This window comes from Ruditapes philippinarum, unplaced genomic scaffold, assembly GCF_026571515.1.
Source record: "Ruditapes philippinarum isolate M1 unplaced genomic scaffold, ASM2657151v2 ctg3843_1_1_1_1, whole genome shotgun sequence".
Lineage (NCBI taxonomy): Eukaryota > Metazoa > Mollusca > Bivalvia > Venerida > Veneridae > Ruditapes > Ruditapes philippinarum.
The window spans coordinates 39345-56650 of NW_026866699.1; the positions used below are offsets into that span (position 1 = coordinate 39345).

Genomic DNA, 17306 nt, shown 5'->3' on the forward strand with positions numbered 1-17306 from the left:
CATAATTTTACTGTTTATTATTTCATGAGATAATTGCTTTATACCATTTAAATGAACACATTCAAATGAAAACAAACTTCAAGTACAGAGCCATTTTTCATATCTGAGCATTTCTATTGTATGTCATTGCTTATATAATTCATTCACAACAGTAAAAATATACCTAACAAGACATACTGTTGTTTTTTTTTGCAAATGAATCTTAGTTCTTCTAAATTTAGTTTCGCTTAACAAAATTTATTTGTACCGCAATTCACTGGTTATTTTCAATATTTTATCTAACATTGTCCAGCACTTTACAAACATTCTACACATTAACAGTTTGAGATGACTATATAACAGAAATTGTAATGAATTAGTTTCAGGGCTCATCCGGAAGGGCGATTCAGGCGAAAACTTCGCCGTGTATATTTCAATTTCGCTCTTCCGATTGATCAAAGAGAAGTCAACATCGCCGATAAAATCTTAATTCCCAAATAGTAATTACTTAGCGATGTAAAGAGCAGAGATTATATCCGCCCATATGACGACCGCTAATTATCATTATCCAATCAGAGCGTCGCTTTATACTACCCTTCTACCTGTAAGCGAAGCGATAGACCGCCTACTCTAAACAGTAAATAATGAGAGCATCGGCCCGAAACGGTATAATTGTGTGATAGTTTTGCGAGTTTAAAACGGGATTTGGCGATAATTATAAATTGTTTTTTCCCCGATTATCTTACCACGTGCAATCTTCCCTAATTGATATACACGATGCACTTCGATGGTGGGTTTTTAACCCGAGTAAAGGCGATGTGCAATGGATTTTTCACGGCTATCACAAAACTGTTAGTCAATTAAAAATAATCAATTTCATTAATGATCAGCGACCAGATTAAAACCTTAATCATAGTTTTGAATGATTTCAGTATGTTAACATCAATTTTTACTGTAAAATTGTTATGTCGCTCACGTCATGGCTACAAGGCGAAATGCCGAAACCGAGCAGTAAGAAAGTAACTGATTCTGATAGTTACACCTACGCGAAAATTTAAGAGAAGCCAATTCGCAAAAATCTAAGATTATCTTGCGATTGAGTAGGGGTGTTTGGCATTGTTCTCTTTGTAGAAACGCCAAATTTGACACAGTTTACGCACGTGGCAAGACATCCCGGCTTAACTACATATCGGTCGTATATCATGTAACGTGTATATAACAACAACATTTGTCTGGAAAGAAGTGTTCTTATTGTTTCAAAATAAATTCGTAAATATGACGCTCAGATTAAGATTTATCAATATTGTAAATTTTAAAAAGCATTATTTATAAAGATATTACCGAATTTAACATTTCATGAAAATAAAGGGAGGTAATTAGAAATTAATTTTCTACAATTTCTCAGTCAAATTTTTCAATAAGAAATGAATGTATGTAATTTTAGTGATCAAATATAATGTGCACAAATGTGTGCAGTACATATTTTACATATTCTTTGATGTTTGAAAATTGTTTTATAAGAATAATTATATGCATATAAATCTGACATTACAACATGCAGGAATTTGAGAGAAATTTCTGTTACTAGAACAGAATAGAACAGATATTATTAATCAATATCCAATGTGACTTCATCTTCTTTTAAGGTGAAGAAAGTAAAGTAAAAAATATGAAATTGATTTTATCATCATATCTTTTCTTACACATTATTATCAACAAATGTACATGAAAATATATAAACACATATTTTGAGAAAGCTTATAAATAGCTGATCAATAGATATCAAAAATAATTTTTTATATTCATATTTGCAGCTCAAAAACATTTAGATGCCATTGCCTGATCTACTACTAAATAATTAATCTACTTTTAATTAATACTACTATTAATTAATCTTATATTAATTAATAAACTGGAGAAATGTTGATGTTCATTGTGTTTATATTATAATTAAAGGATGTATAGCCATGCATGTTAATGCATACACATTGGGTTGTTTCCCTTCTCCCTAATTTTCGCGAGGTCGTCACTTCTCCCTAAAATTTCCCCCCAGGATGAGCCCTGAGTTTGGTCCCTAATTTGATGTGCTTGTAGAGAGAGAAATGCAATCTTTTCCTCACATTCTGTAAACCAAAAATAAATTAAAATAAAATATTTCAAACTGCATTCAAAGAACATGCCCAAGTCTCACTGAGTTTTACGCGAAAGAACAACAGACTTTCAGAAATTTTCCTCATGATTTCCTAAATTCCTTGATAGGTAGTCTTGACTTCCTAAAATAAATCCTTAGTGGAAGGCAGCCCTGTAATAAATTCCAACTTTTTTTTTCTGATTTCAATTGAGTGACCAAGCCTTTTCCTTCAAGCAGAATGGTTCATTACTGAAATCAAGACTTGCTTCATGGCTTTTTTTTTAAAATGTGATGTTTTCTTTCCCAAAGGTTGGATTACTTTTTTTCATAATTAAAACCGTCCATCCGTTACCATGCAAGACCTGCAGTTTGGCCTGATACCAGTATAGAGCCAGACCGGCATGCATGTCTGTGCAATCTGAATAGGCCCTGTTGCTTGTTCAATTTTTGTATATTTATCTCCTTTACTTTTCAAATGGAAATTTTTAAAATTAAAAATCATGGCAAATGTATAACACATATTCAGTAGTTTAAGGAATAAGATAAGATCTTGTCTGGTTCCAATTATCACTTGTCAGTATCCTAATTTTGCATTTAGATGAGTTTTTCCATCACCAGATTGGTTTTCAGGAGGTAACCATACAGCATAATCTGGATCATCAGTTGTGTAACTATCGCCAGATTTCAGTTTTTTACTGCCTGTTGAAGAATGTTTTGATTTTCTCTTGTTACTATTTCTTGTCTTATTCTCACTATCGTTTTCATCATTCTCACCATCTTCCGCATTTTCCTCCTGTAATTTTTCAAGCACAGCAGCCAATGGTAGCGATGGTCCTTTGAGTCTTGATTTTGAATGAACTTCTTGTTTCACTGGGTCTAATTGTTTTGTTTTTTCCTGAGCAGGTGGCAATGCTGGCCCCTTAACTTTTGGCTGATCATCAGAATGTTTCTTTTCAACTTTAATTTCAACATCATTTTTACTGCTGATTTCACTCACTTTCTCATTTGCCTTAATGACTGCCCCACTATTACTAGCAAGGTTATCATTCTTATCATCATCATCTTCTTCTTCACTTTCATCGGATTTTTCTTCAGTTTTTTCAGGTTTAGGCCCTGGCACTATCTTTTTGTGAGTTTTTCCATGCAATGGCCCTTTCATTTTTCCAACACTTGCTATCACACTTGGTTTTTTGACATCTGTCTTCAGATTTTTATTTGAAATTTCAGGAAGTGAAGCAGGTTTAGCAATGTTAACAAGCTTTCTTACCTTTTGTTCTTCTTGTTTCAATTCAAGTAACTGTCGTTTAAACTTCATTTTTGTCTTTGTATCCATCATTCCCGACTTTATAGCACTCATGTATGCATCTAATGCATCAACATCATCACTTTCCATAGCAGCTGCCTCTGCCTTTGCTTGTTCAAGTTTTGCTTCAATCTCCTCAATTTCAGCAATAATACTCTTATGTTTTTCTACAAGAGTATCGTAAGTTTCAGTTACTTTATCAGTCTTGCCAACTTTATTTTTCCTTAGCTCTCTCTTTTTCTCAATGGCTCCAGTTCTATCTAAATACACATCTTCATCGCTGTCATAAAAGTCATCATCTTCCCAATTTCTCTGCTTTCGTTTCCGACTCTCCTGGGCTGATTTTCTTAATTCCCCATGCCTATCTAATATCCTGCATGCTTCAAGAGCGCATGCTATGACAGCCTCACGTTTCTTTCCAGACACTATAACCTCAGCCACTATTGGTTCACCAGAAGGAGCATCAATTGGAAGTTCAACCGTACATTTCCATTTACCAAACCCAGCCTCGTGAAACTCATATTCGGGTAGTTCTAAACCCTCTCTCTCGAAATAACCATTTAGTGACTTCTTTGGATCATTTATATACAAAGCCTCATTTTCAGGCTCTATGGCAGCAAATGGATTTTCAGCGTTCTCATCTTCCTCTTCTATTTCATCGTCATCGATACCCCACGAGCATCCCTGAAACAATATTAAAATAGTCAATCTTTTGAAATATACAACTAATATATCTCGGCTTGACAGTGAAAAAATGAGCATAATGTCACTTTAATACACACAACTTATATCTTCCAAACTTCATAATAAATTACAATTAATAATATAGAAATCAATGAATGCAAACGGAAGGTTTTTTTGTGCAACACTGAGTTATGACCAAGAGACCTATTTCAGACATACTGAAATTCAAGACATTCATTAAAACAAGAGGGCCATGATGGCCCAAAGTCGCTCACCTGTATATAGGCCCCTGGAGTGGGGCCAGTTTAAACCCCTGGGCTTTTATTTGAACAAACTTGGTTGTATATGTATGCATGTATATATATAGTATATATACAGTCCATGAGTTAACTTATTTAATTATTTGCCAACCGGTTTCTCTTATGATCATCAGGGCAAATGTGACGTCGTAGTAACGACGACGTTTTTGTGTACACATGTGTACGCATAATCTAAAAATAGTAACGTCATTATATAGTATTAAGTTTTGGATTAAAAACATCAATAAAATAGCGTTCTTTAGATAACCTAGCTGAAACGTTTTTACTGTGAAATTTATAAAATGGGAAAATACAAAATTTCATATATATATATATATACATATACATACATACAAATATATATATATAAATATATAAAATTATAATGTTTAAGAAATAACAAACTCTATATGTAAAATCGGTAGCGCTTTCAATGCTTTAGAACTTCGCATATCTTCAGCCGAAACTTTAATAAACATATAAACAAATGACGTAACGTCATGAAAAAAAACGGGAACGTTAAATAATAACGTATTTCCCGGCAAACACAATATGGTTATTTATACTGAAAAATAGAGAATACGGACATTGAGCATAATCCGTACAATCTGGCAGTGAATTAATGACATTTATTAAAGGGAGGTAATAAAATTCACAAGTTAATGATTTTATGGCCACAAATTGTATGGTAATTAACAATTTTTACTCAATAAATATTGGTAAATAAACGAACAATTGGACTGAATAAAATCGCAATCGTTTCTTTCATAATTAAAAATGAAGAGATTGTAATAAATATGAAGTACTTGTATATATATACCTTGTTAAATGATTATTAACAATGAGCATTTAGCTGTGGTTTTAATAACTTGATTAAAAGTTTTTCTTTTTCTTCTCTAAAATTATCACTTTCGATTAATATCTTATATAGAGGGAAAATGCTAAATTTACCTCCTGAACAATTATGTAAATGTTTATTTACTTGTAACATTCTGAGTTCTTCAGTGTTTGTTTGTTGCCTATGTAAAGTCATACGTTTACATAATTCATTTTTTGTTTGGCCAATATAAAACTGTTTACAGTTGTCACAAATTATTGAATAAATCACATTTTTTGAAACACAGTTCATACTTTGTTTTATCTTAAATGTCTTACTGTTACAAAATTGTATTTCATTTCCTTCTATTAGAGAAGGACATGTCTTACACCTACTCCTGTTGCATTTAGAAACTGTTGTTACAGTATTATTTGTCATGTCGAACTTTGAAGAGGTTAAGATGTTTTGAAGATTTTTTGCTTGTCTTTTACTGTTTATAATGCGCTTCTTTTCTAAAACACTGTTCATCTTTTTCACTTTTTCGTAACACATTCTCACAAGATCGAATTGCTTGGGAAAATATTGGTATTTTTTGGGATTAAATGTTGTTACACATGGGATAACGTTGTACTTGTTGTTAGCTGTTATGTTTTCTTCAGTTTTGATGGGACCTTTCAATTTGGCTTTAGATATTCCGTATGTAATAATTTCATCTGGGTAATTCTGATTTTTAAGTCTTGTAGTTAGTTCTGAGAGGCGCTTTTCTTGCAGTGTTTCTCCTCTTACTATAGTTATGATTCTTGACGCAAGGTTGAAAGGAATGTTTAACTTTGTATGTTTCGGATGACACGATTTAAAGTTGAGGTAGTTGTATGTGTCCGTCGGTTTACTGTAGATATCTGTTGTTATATGTGTTCCAGATTTCATAACTAATACATCTAAAAATGGCATGCTCTTTTCACTTTTTATTCATCGTAAATTGAATACAGGGGTGTAAATTGTTTATTTCTCTTAATAAATCATCTGTGTTGATATTTTTCCCGACTATTAAAAACAATCATCCAAAAATCTCTTCCAGTTCATTTTAATGTAGTTTGAAAAGTCGTTTCCATGTATTGTTGATATTCTTTCGTAGAATGTTTTCTCTAGATATCCAAGTACCAAAGTAGCATACGTTGGGGCGACTTTAGTACCCATAGCTGTTCCTTTATTCTGGATATAATATTTGCCGTCAAAATAAAATACGTTATTCTTTAGGATAAGTTGCAGTGATTTCAAAATAAATTGGTGTTGGAATCTTGTATCTATTTTATCGGGAAAATTTTCTATCCAGTGTTGAATTGCCTGTAAGCCCAGATCATGTGGAATGTTTGTATACAAATTTACGACATCAAAGGTAACTAAAATGGAATCTTCTTCTACATTTTCCGGTAAGTAATTCAGGAAATCTAAGTCATCTCTAATGAAACTTGGAACTTGTCTGCATAATGGTTTTAATATGAGGTCTAAAAAGTGGCTAAGTCTCTGTGTAACACTGTTAGGTCCCCTACAATAGGCCTAAACTTTAAATCATCTGGTGCAGAAACTTTAATGTATTCAGATTTATTATTATTAATTGCCTCTTCAATTTTCCTACTTTTGTGAATTTTAGGTAATCCATAAAAAAAGCTGGTTGAACTTTCAAAATTAGTCAAATATGTAGATTCCTCCTTTACCAATCCTTTACCGTGTTTATTTACAATATCATTTAATTCTTTCCGTGTCCTTAAATCTGCGTTTATATCTGTCTCTGAATAGTAACTTTCATCACTCAACATTTTTCAAAATGTGATCTCTATAGTAGTTATTGTCCATACAAACTACAGCATCGCCTTTATCTGCTTCTTTTATGATTAATGATTTTTTTGATAATATACTTTTCAATGCTGATCTATCTTTCTTCATTAAATTAGAATGAACATCAGATTTATTTTCAAGTGGGATTTCCTTTAATGATTCAATAGCCTCTTCTAAAAAGATATCTTTACTTTTAGGAGGTTTCCATCCAGTTTTATTTCGTACTAAGGGTATATCGTTTCTATCATTATCCTTATCATCTTCATGGAAAAACTCACTCAGCCTTAATCTTCGACAAAATTCTTTTATATCAGTTTGTAATTCTGTTTTATTTTCCATTGGAGTAGGAGTAAACTTAAGCCCCTTGCTAAGTAATTTTACTTCACTTTCTGATAATTCTATAGTGGAAGAAAGATTTATTACCTTTGGGTGTATTTCTGAGCTTTTAGCAGTATCTTTGTTATTTAAAATAGATCCATGGTTTACATCACTTCCTTCCGAATCGTTTCTTCGCTGTTCACGAGTTTGTTTACATTTGCATTCCCTCCTCCATCTTTGACGAATGGAGTTAGTCCTAAAAAAGACTTTCTTGCATTTTTTCCAATATACGTTGTTCCATTTTCTGTATAAGGTCTTGATGGTAGATTTTGACGGTTATTGTATCGATATTGATATCCATTTGTTTCATTTCCTCTGTTATAATGACTATATCCCCTCTGAGTGTTGTTTCTTCTTTCATCATTGTAGCTATTAAATTGTTTATATCTTCTTTCGTGGGCCTTCACTGCTGAACTAGTATTTATTGATCTATTTGTATTTTCAGGTCGGATGATTGTTGAAAATCTAGTTTGTTGAATTCTTTCATTTCTATTATTTCTTTCTTGCTTTCTTCCTTTTTTGTTTCTTTGCCTATCTTCTGTTAGAAATATATCGTTACCATACTTGATTTCATAATCATTTAACCAACCTTTTTTCTTTTCCCAAATATTCAATGACTTTTCTTCTTCATTCCTACATTCATTGATCCACATTTGTTGAAGTTTTTCACATATTACTCCATTTGACTTCTTTTTGAAGACAACGATCATCTCCTTGTCTATTTCATCAAATGTATCTTTGTATCTTTTTGCTTTATTTTTCATTATTTTGATTTCAGATTCGAACAATCGTACAGCTGTATCTCTTCTTATTGCTTTGTCATCTGCATGTTCATTTGGGATAAGCTTTGGTCGGTATTTTCTTGGTAGAATAGGTATTGTCTTGCACTTCCAACTATCGTAGATATCTGCCGTGTTTTGAAATTTTATATTGTTCCAATATGCTTGTTTTCTTTCATTAAGTGAGGTTTTCCATAGTTTTATCATAGATTTTCTTATTTTCCAGGATTGACTACTAATACTTGTGTCAACTTTAAATCGTGTCATCCGAAACATACAAAGTTAAACATTCCTTTCAACCTTGCGTCAAGAATCATAACTATAGTAAGAGGAGAAACACTGCAAGAAAAGCGCCTCTCAGAACTAACTACAAGACTTAAAAATCAGAATTACCCAGATGAAATTATTACATACGGAATATCTAAAGCCAAATTGAAAGGTCCCATCAAAACTGAAGAAAACATAACAGCTAACAACAAGTACAACGTTATCCCATGTGTAACAACATTTAATCCCAAAAATACCAATATTTCCCAAGCAATTCGATCTTGTGTGTGAGAATGTGTTACGAAAAAGTGAAAAGATGAACAGTGTTTTAGAAAAGAAGCGCATTATAAACAGTAAAAGACAAGCAAAAAATCTTCAAAACATCTTAACCTCTTCAAGTTCGACATGACAAATAATACTGTAACAACAGTTTCTAAATGCAACAGGAGTAGGTGTAAGACATGTCCTTCTCTAATAGAAGGAAATGAAATACAATTTTGTAACAGTAAGACATTTAAGATAAAACAAAGTATGAACTGTGTTTCAAAAAATGTGATTTATTCAATAATTTGTGACAACTGTAAACAGTTTTATATTGGCCAAACAAAAATGAATTATGTAAACGTATGACTTTACATAGGCAACAAACAAACACTGAAGAACTCAGAATGTTACAAGTAAATAAACATTTACATAATTGTTCAGGAGGTAAATTTAGCATTTTCCCTCTATATAAGATATTAATCGAAAGTGATAATTTTAGAGAAGAAAAAGAAAAACTTTTAATCAAGTTATTAAAACCACAGCTAAATGCTCATTGTTAATAATCATTTAACAAGGTATATATATACAAGTACTTCATATTTATTACAATCTCTTCATTTTTAATTATGAAAGAAACGATTGCGATTTTTATTCAGTCCAATTGTTCGTTTATTTACCAATATTTATTGAGTAAAAATTGTTAATTACCATACAATTTGTGGCCATAAAATCATTAACTTGTGAATTTTATTACCTCCCTTTAATAAATGTCATTAATTCACTGCCAGATTGTACGGATTATGCTCAATGTCCGTATTCTCTATTTTTCAGTATAAATAACCATATTGTGTTTGCCGGGAAATACGTTATTATTTAACGTTCCCGTTTTTTTTCATGACGTTACGTCATTTGTTTATATGTTTATTAAAGTTTCGGCTGAAGATATGCGAAGTTCTAAAGCATTGAAAGCGCTACCGATTTTACATATAGAGTTTGTTATTTCTTAAACATTATAATTTTATATATTTCAACACTGCACAAGGAACATTCATCACGTTTTAATATATATAAATATATATATATACACATTTATATATATATATATATATATATATATATTTATATATATATATATATATAAATATTAAATATATATGTATATATATAATATGTATATATCGAAAAAAAAAAGTCAAGCTAATGAATGACCCCCGGGGCGGGGCCAATTTTGACCCCAGGGCTTTTATTTGAACAAACTTGGTAGACACCCATGAGAACATGTTTCATGCTAAATATCTTAGCTCTAGCTCTTTGAGTTCTTTAAAGAAAATTTTTTAAGTTTTAACTATATGCATATAGGGAAAATCAAAGACACCCTGGGGCGGGGCCAATTTTGACCCTAGGGCTTTTATTTGAACAAACTTGGTAGACACTCACTAGAAGATGTTTCATGCTTTATATCTAAACACTAGCTATCTGGGTTTTTTCAAAGAAGATTTTTAAGTTTTTGCTATACACAGTCATATAAGGAAAATCAATGACCCCCGGGGCGGGGCCAATTTTGACCCTAGGGCTTTGATTTGAACAAACTTTGTAGACACTCACTAGAAGATGTTTCATGCTTAATAGCTAAACTCCAGCTATTTGGGTTTTTTTAAAGAAGATTTTTTAAGTTTTTGCTATACACATATAAGGAAAATCAATGACCCCCTGGGGCGGGGCCAATTTTGACCCTAGGGCTTTGATTTGAACAAACTTGGTAGGCACTCATTAGAAGATGTTTCATGCCAAATATCTAAGCTCTAGCTCTTACGGTTTTTTAGAAGAAGATTTTTTAAGTTTTTCTTATTGGTTGCCATGGCAACCAGAGTTTTTAATGGAATTTAAATTTTTGAACAACTTTGAAAGGGGTCCACCTAAGGATCATTTCTGTAAAGTTTGGTTGCAATTGGCCATGTAGTTTAGGAGGAGATGTTGTTTGAAAAGTTTGACGCCATTTTTTGAAGGACGCACGACGCACGACGGACGCAGAGTGATGACAAAAGCTCACCTTTGAGCACTTCGTGCTCAGGTGAGCTAAAAATATCAAATCTACTCACAAATTATTAAAATTCTCATGCTTTTTATCATGCAAAACTTAACAGTAAATGATAAATTTCTCTTTAAACAACGCAAATTACCTTTGACTCCTCCCTCTTTTTCAGTAGCTCCGCCTTCCTTTCTGCTTCCTCTATCTCAGCCTGCCTTAGTAAGTCAGCCTCCTTCTTCTGCTTTTCCCGCTGTTCTTTCATTTCTGCTGGTGACATTTCAGATTCCTCTTCCCTATCAGTATCTGGGCCTTGTAAAATAAACAGCCTGCAATATACATGTACAATAATCTTATCAAAAAAATCGATATCAAATATTTACTGTTAATAAATAGACAGTATCCCTGGCATAAAGAAATTAGTGTTAATATTAGTGTTCATGAATTATAATAAAGACAATGATCTAACATACAAGCTTTGAAATTCTAATCTATGTTTACATTAAATATAACCTCTTTGACTATCAATCAACAGAAAGAGACCAGCCTCTGCCACTGCCCACCAGTATAGAACCATGCCAGCCTGTTCCTCTGTGCAATCTAACCAGGCTTTATACTGTTGGTACCTCAATTTTTGTATTTTGGTATTTTTGAAATCCCTTAAAACTTTGAATGTACTGTTCCAGATTCAAATCTGGACCAATCCATTACACAAATTAAGGAGGTTAAAGTTAATATTTAATTAAATTACAATCATAAAACTTGGATTTCAATTATCAATATGTCAAACTGGATCCTATCATTCAAGAGTAGTATCTAAAATACTCCTATAAAATGGAAGAAATAATATTGGTAAAACTTCTTTATTATTGAAATTCAAATTTTGATGTAATTTTTTTTGTATAACAAACTATCAAAGCTACTACTTTGAATATAATTTCTATGTTTAAATGTTAATTACCTTGATGATCCACCAAACTTTAGGACATAGTCCACATGAATCTGATGAAACTTCTGTGATGGCACTTTATTCTTGTTTATCCAAGTACCGTGTGTGCTGTCCAGATCATATAAGTACCATCCTGCAGGATATTGTTCGGATTTCCCGCCGGAATATTGTATCACTGCATGATGACGTGAAAGTGAAGGATGCTCCATGGGTATGTCACAGCTTGGTAACCTTCCAATAACATGAAATGTTTTACTTGTTAAGTCTATATTATCAATCACTGAACCATTTTTTATTACCTCTAAGGCAAATTTTTCCTCACATAGAGCACCCCATGCTGGTTCTTTATAAGGTATAGAAGCATTTGCTTGTTTAAACTGTTCAGCAGGTGACAAAACAACTGTTTTCTTTGATGGGAATTTCTCATGGGTGTTTTCATATTTTGTGTGTGTTGTTTTTGTAATTTCTTTGAGATCCTTTTCAGACTTCACGGGTTCAGTTTCAACTTGTTCAGTAGCTTCTGATTTCTTTACGTCATCACCTTCATTTTTCTGTGGCAACGTTCCAGGACTTTTGAAAATAACTGATGCATCTGTATTTGACTGAACTTTTTTCTTACTTGGGATAACAAAACTTGGAGTTTTAAATGTTTCAACTTTGTTACCACTTTCTTTCATCTCAGGACCTTCTGCTTTCACGTCAGGTGCAGCACCAACATTCTGGTCATTTCCTGAATCACTATTCTGGTCTGCCACTTTGTCAATATTTTGGTCCATGATCCTACTCTCTGGACTTCTTCAGCAGAACATCAAAGATTATATGGCCAGGTCTGAAGTAAATGTTTAGGATAAAAATTATTAGCTAATCTTAAGAATATGAACCTTAAAAGTTAAATAAACTTAAATAAGTTTAATATCTTTTGTTATTTACTTACTGACTAACAATGTATTTGAGACAAACACAAGATGCTCTTGTAATTGGTTATTTGACAAATAAGGTCAAAAAGAAAGTAATTAATTCATAGGAATGGTGAAAAGGTGGTTGTGAGTGAAACCTGGGCCTGGCAGTATGGGGGATTTCGAGACATTTCGGCCCCAAGACGTATCAGCCCCAAATTACCCAAGACGTTTTGGCCCCGGACGTTTCGGCCCTTAGCCAAATCGGCCCCATATTTAGTACACGAACACTGAAACAGAATTTTATCTGTTTATCATCAACCAGTATCATTTTTTTAATTTGAACGATTAAAAAGCAAGACACAGAACAATACATGAAACAAACATTTATTAAATTAATAGTAAGTGACAAGTTTCAGCAATACAACACATAACAGTAGAAAAATTATACTTGTACTATCATGAAATAAAACAAAATAAAACAGACATTTTTTTATAAATAACATTTTTATACATTTAAAGTGACAGATTTTCAATCAGAATGTTACGATAATAACTGAGAATATTTTGAAGAAATTATAATAAATCATAATTTAAAAAAAAATCTTTGATATTACTAACCGCTTATTTGCAATAAGCTATAAATGATTAATTTGTTGCACCTTGAAAAAAAAACATATATCTAAATAGTTAAATAGCTGTTAAAGGGAAAATAGAGATCAAAAGATAATGATTTTTTAGGTATAATTATAATTAACTTAGTTAATCAAAATGTTTTTGCAGTTTGTCAACTGTATTGTAAATTAAGGATTAAGTGTCTTTTATTGTTACACATTGAAAAAAATAGCATTTATCTCAATAGTTAAATTAAGAGATCGATAAATCTATAAAGGATTATTAATACACCAATAAACACTTGATTTGATTTTTTTTTTAGACCGGGCGGTCAAGGATAACCTACGAAAGTGCAAGCACTTATTTCCAGTAGGATCCTTACCTCAGCAGACACTAGAGACAGCTATGAGATACAAGGAAATCCGGGAACCAGTCCCTAGCTCTTATTGAATAGATTCCTTGGTTCTTTTACATGCCCAGTGTATAGCACTGATACATGCGAAGATTACCTGGGTTTCGTACCAGTAAACCTCTAGTAAAAATCCCAAGGGTGTTACCCAGGATCGAACCCGGAACCTCATGAGTGACAGTCAGTGGTCTAACCAACTGAGCTATCGCGCCACCTCTATTTCCCCAACTAGCAGACGACAGGCTTTTCTTATCAGTAGGTTTTCCAGTAAAGATAACTGTTTGCGTATCTCACTATATAAATCGTATGTAAAATGGGCTGACATATGGTAGGTTTAACAGTTAATTTAAATACTTGGTGTCAAAAGATATGTAAAATTATATACTGTGACAAAGCTAAGATCCTAAGCTTTCCATTGATGTAATAATTTTTAAAATCGGACATTTAAGCACAACAAACTAGCGGTTTAAAAATGGCTTAATTTGTATTGTTTTAGCGTATGAGATACCAATTTTACTCGAAGATAAGGGAATCAACTCGTATTTTTTCACTCGATATACCTTGGTTATTTACCTAGTTCATATGAAAAGTGTTTATGGGTGTATTAAGGATTTTAGTGTCTTAATTAATTATTTGTGTGCCATCAATCAATCAATATACTACAATTTTTAACAATTTTTATGTATAAAAATTGCTTTAAGACTTTAATAAAACTGTTATAAAAAAGGGCCGAAACGTCTCCTGGAAAAGGGCCGAAACTTTTAGGGGCTGATTTTTGCAAGGAAGTGGCTAGCCGTACGGGCCCGTACGGCTAGTCAAAAGTTCTAGCCGTACGTGAGTCACGTACGTCAAGCAAGGACACACTGTATTGGCTAGTCGTACGGCATTTTCAAAATTAGATGGAAGTCGAAATGCATATGTTATTTTATGACTTTAAGCGAGGATTTTAACCAAGAAACAGCAATTGTCTTCGTATTTTTACTTTTTTGAGATAAATCGCCTTGTTGGCTACAGTAAAAAAGTACGAATATCGATCTTTGTCATCTCAAGACGTTGAGAAAAAATAGCGTTTGGTCGCAGTTAAATAACATCAATTGAAATAGTTTACAAAATTTTGATGATTATCCGTTTTTGTTTAATTAAGTTTAATTTTCGACACCTTTAGTTTTAAATGAAAAATTTTTGTTGTTGGGCTCTGATAATAATATTGCGTCGATTACCGACGGTATAAGTTTGCCCATCATTAAGGAAAGTTTGCATGTACCGTGAAATGCATTTTAAAATCATATTGTCAATCCCTGGTTAGGCTTATTAATTGATTGTGCTTTTATGTTCGATATTTATCTACTGTTTTTTTTTTGAAAATTATACAATTATTTTTGCTTTTCACCATGGTTTTTTGTTTTTTCAATGTTCTTTTTATATATTCCACTCCGATTATTATTTATTCGATCCATGTGCTTAATTAACAAAAATTCACCTTTCATCAGTCTATGCGAAAGACTTCTGAGTTTTACTGGACAGTAGGTCCTGTAAACTGAAAATTTTTACTGGACCAAACATGATTTTACTGGACCGAAAAAAACCTGATTGGTATAGCATTTTGAGTCATTTGAGTGTCAGCAGTCAAAAAATTTGTGTACAAAAAGAAAATTGTATTATCAACAAAGTGAAGTTATCTTTTTTCACCACAATCAAAATGTAAACATAAATATTGTTATACATGTATTCAATGGATTTTGCGATTTAAACTTTAATTTCATCCAGCAAAATGAGAGGGTAAATTTCAGCAAAAGTCTGGCATATGTAAACAGAATTATATATATCGGTAATTTAGTGAAGTTGACAGATTAATTGTTCAATGATTTTGGTACCTTCACAGAATAGTTTAATTTTTGTCAACATCTTGGACGATCTTTCATAGCTAAACACCAGTTGAGCACACATGTAATTTAACATTTCTCTAAGTCTGTGGATTAAAGACGTAAATTGTTCCAATTAATTCACTGACGCTTTCATCTGTGTAAACAAACTAATAGCGGTTGACCTTTCACATCTGGGCCGCTTATGTAATTTACATGGCCGCTTATTGACTTTTACTTGTATTAGTTGTCGGATATTTTTATCTTACGTTGTTACATTAAAGTTTGCATTATGAGAATGCATAACAGTTGACAAGCATTGCACGAGCTTATATTGTGTAATGACAACATTTTGATTTGTTTTGAATGTAGGTAAATGATCGGCCTTTGCAAAATGTTGAATGTAAGGTTTTTATAAATCCTTAATTTTTACCGGACCGTCGGGCCGTCAAAACATATATTTTTATCGGACCTTCTGATTTTTTACAGGTCAGGGCCGACGGTCCGACGGTCTTTCAGAAAGACTGTTTCATACAAATAAAACAACAAATCATAATCATGAGGCACAAAATAACATGAATAACATAATTATGCATGTTCGACTTCCATATAATTTTGAAAAGTGCTGTGCGGCTAGACAATACAGTAAGTCCTGGCTAGTCGTACGTGACTCACGTACGGCTAGAACTTTTAGCAACTTCCTTTTTGCAAAGGGACCAATTTGGTTTGGGCCGAAACGTCCTGTTGGGATATTGAGTATCGCGAAAACTAATTACAAAATTATTTTTCTTACATTTTACAATCATACTTTGCCTTCTTTTGTTGAAAACAAGGAAAAATATCAATTTAATACTTTATGCTAAATTATAAACAAGATAATCTTAGTTTTAAGCATCTAATTTAATTATATTTAGTCTCTTACCTTTTTTGTCAGCTTCTAAGGGAGATAATCCGAGAGTGTACAGTAAGGTCAGATTGCTATATTTTAGGTCAGATTATGTCATTTAAAACAACAAGATTCAAAGGAACATCAGCTAGTTATAGAATGAAAATATTATGTTATTATTCAAGAAACTATTTAGAGGGACTCCACTGAGGTTTAAAAGCTTTAAAACATAACATTTGAATTTCTTACATAAATGAGCTGGGGCACTTTAAACCACAGGTACCCAGCACAGTGTTGGGATAGTGTAAAAAGAAAAGAAAAAAGAAATTCCAGAAAAATATAATAATATTATATATATAGTATATTTTTTACACTGTGCAGGGTCCATGTGATTTAAACATACATATATGTAAAAGATAGTTAAGAAATATACCGTGAAATAAATTGAAAATCGTATGTTTATGCTTCTCTTAGCCTGATTTGAGTGTAAACGCTTTTCATTTTGGGTCATTTTTTCACAATTTGAATAATTATTCTGAAAAAAACGAAGTGCGCGAATGATCTAAGATTTTGCACAAAGATTAGTGGTCTAAACCTACATCAAATGGTACATATATCTGAAAAAATATTTTCAGTGAGTCTCATCATGTCAACAAAACCTCAGTGGAGTCCCTTTAACACTGCATTGATTTCTCAAGAAAATGAACTGTTTCATAAGTCTATAGGATATTGTAGTGAACCTTTAGCAAGATTGTACAAATTATAGCACTGGGGCCAAAAGTTGGCCCCGCCCCGGGGGATTTTGATTTTCAATATGTACATATAGTAAAAACTCAAAAAATCTTATTGACTGAATGTACAAGGCTTAGAGCTTTAATATTTGTTATATGGTATCATCTATAGGTACTCTACCAAAGCTGTTCAAA

The 17306-nt window shown here is 32.3% G+C and overlaps 1 protein-coding gene across 1 annotated transcript; it reads right to left on the reverse strand.

The window, feature by feature from the left end:
- Positions 1-2049: 2049 nt before the first annotated feature.
- Positions 2050-16490, reverse strand: LOC132733388 (kanadaptin-like). The gene is made up of 4 exons (XM_060720034.1): positions 16417-16490; positions 11725-12541; positions 10918-11092; positions 2050-4097 (listed from the first exon to the last, which is right to left on the reverse strand). The coding sequence occupies exons 2-4, from the start codon at positions 12486-12488 to the stop codon at positions 2685-2687; spliced, it is 2352 nt and encodes a 783-aa protein (XP_060576017.1). The 5' UTR covers positions 12489-12541; positions 16417-16490; the 3' UTR covers positions 2050-2684.
- Between the last annotated feature and the right edge of the window lie 816 nt (positions 16491-17306).

Excerpts from the sequence above, each read along its gene's own strand:
- LOC132733388 (XM_060720034.1), bottom strand. The coding sequence starts at position 12,488 with ATGGACCAAAATATTGACAAAGTGGCAGACCAGAATAGTGATTCAGGA. Across the intron at positions 11,093-11,724 it reads AAGTTTGGTGGATCATCAAG|GCTGTTTATTTTACAAGGCC; the intron begins GTAATTAACATT and ends TGTATATTGCAG. Across the intron at positions 4,098-10,917 it reads AAAAGAGGGAGGAGTCAAAG|GGATGCTCGTGGGGTATCGA; the intron begins GTAATTTGCGTT and ends ATATTGTTTCAG.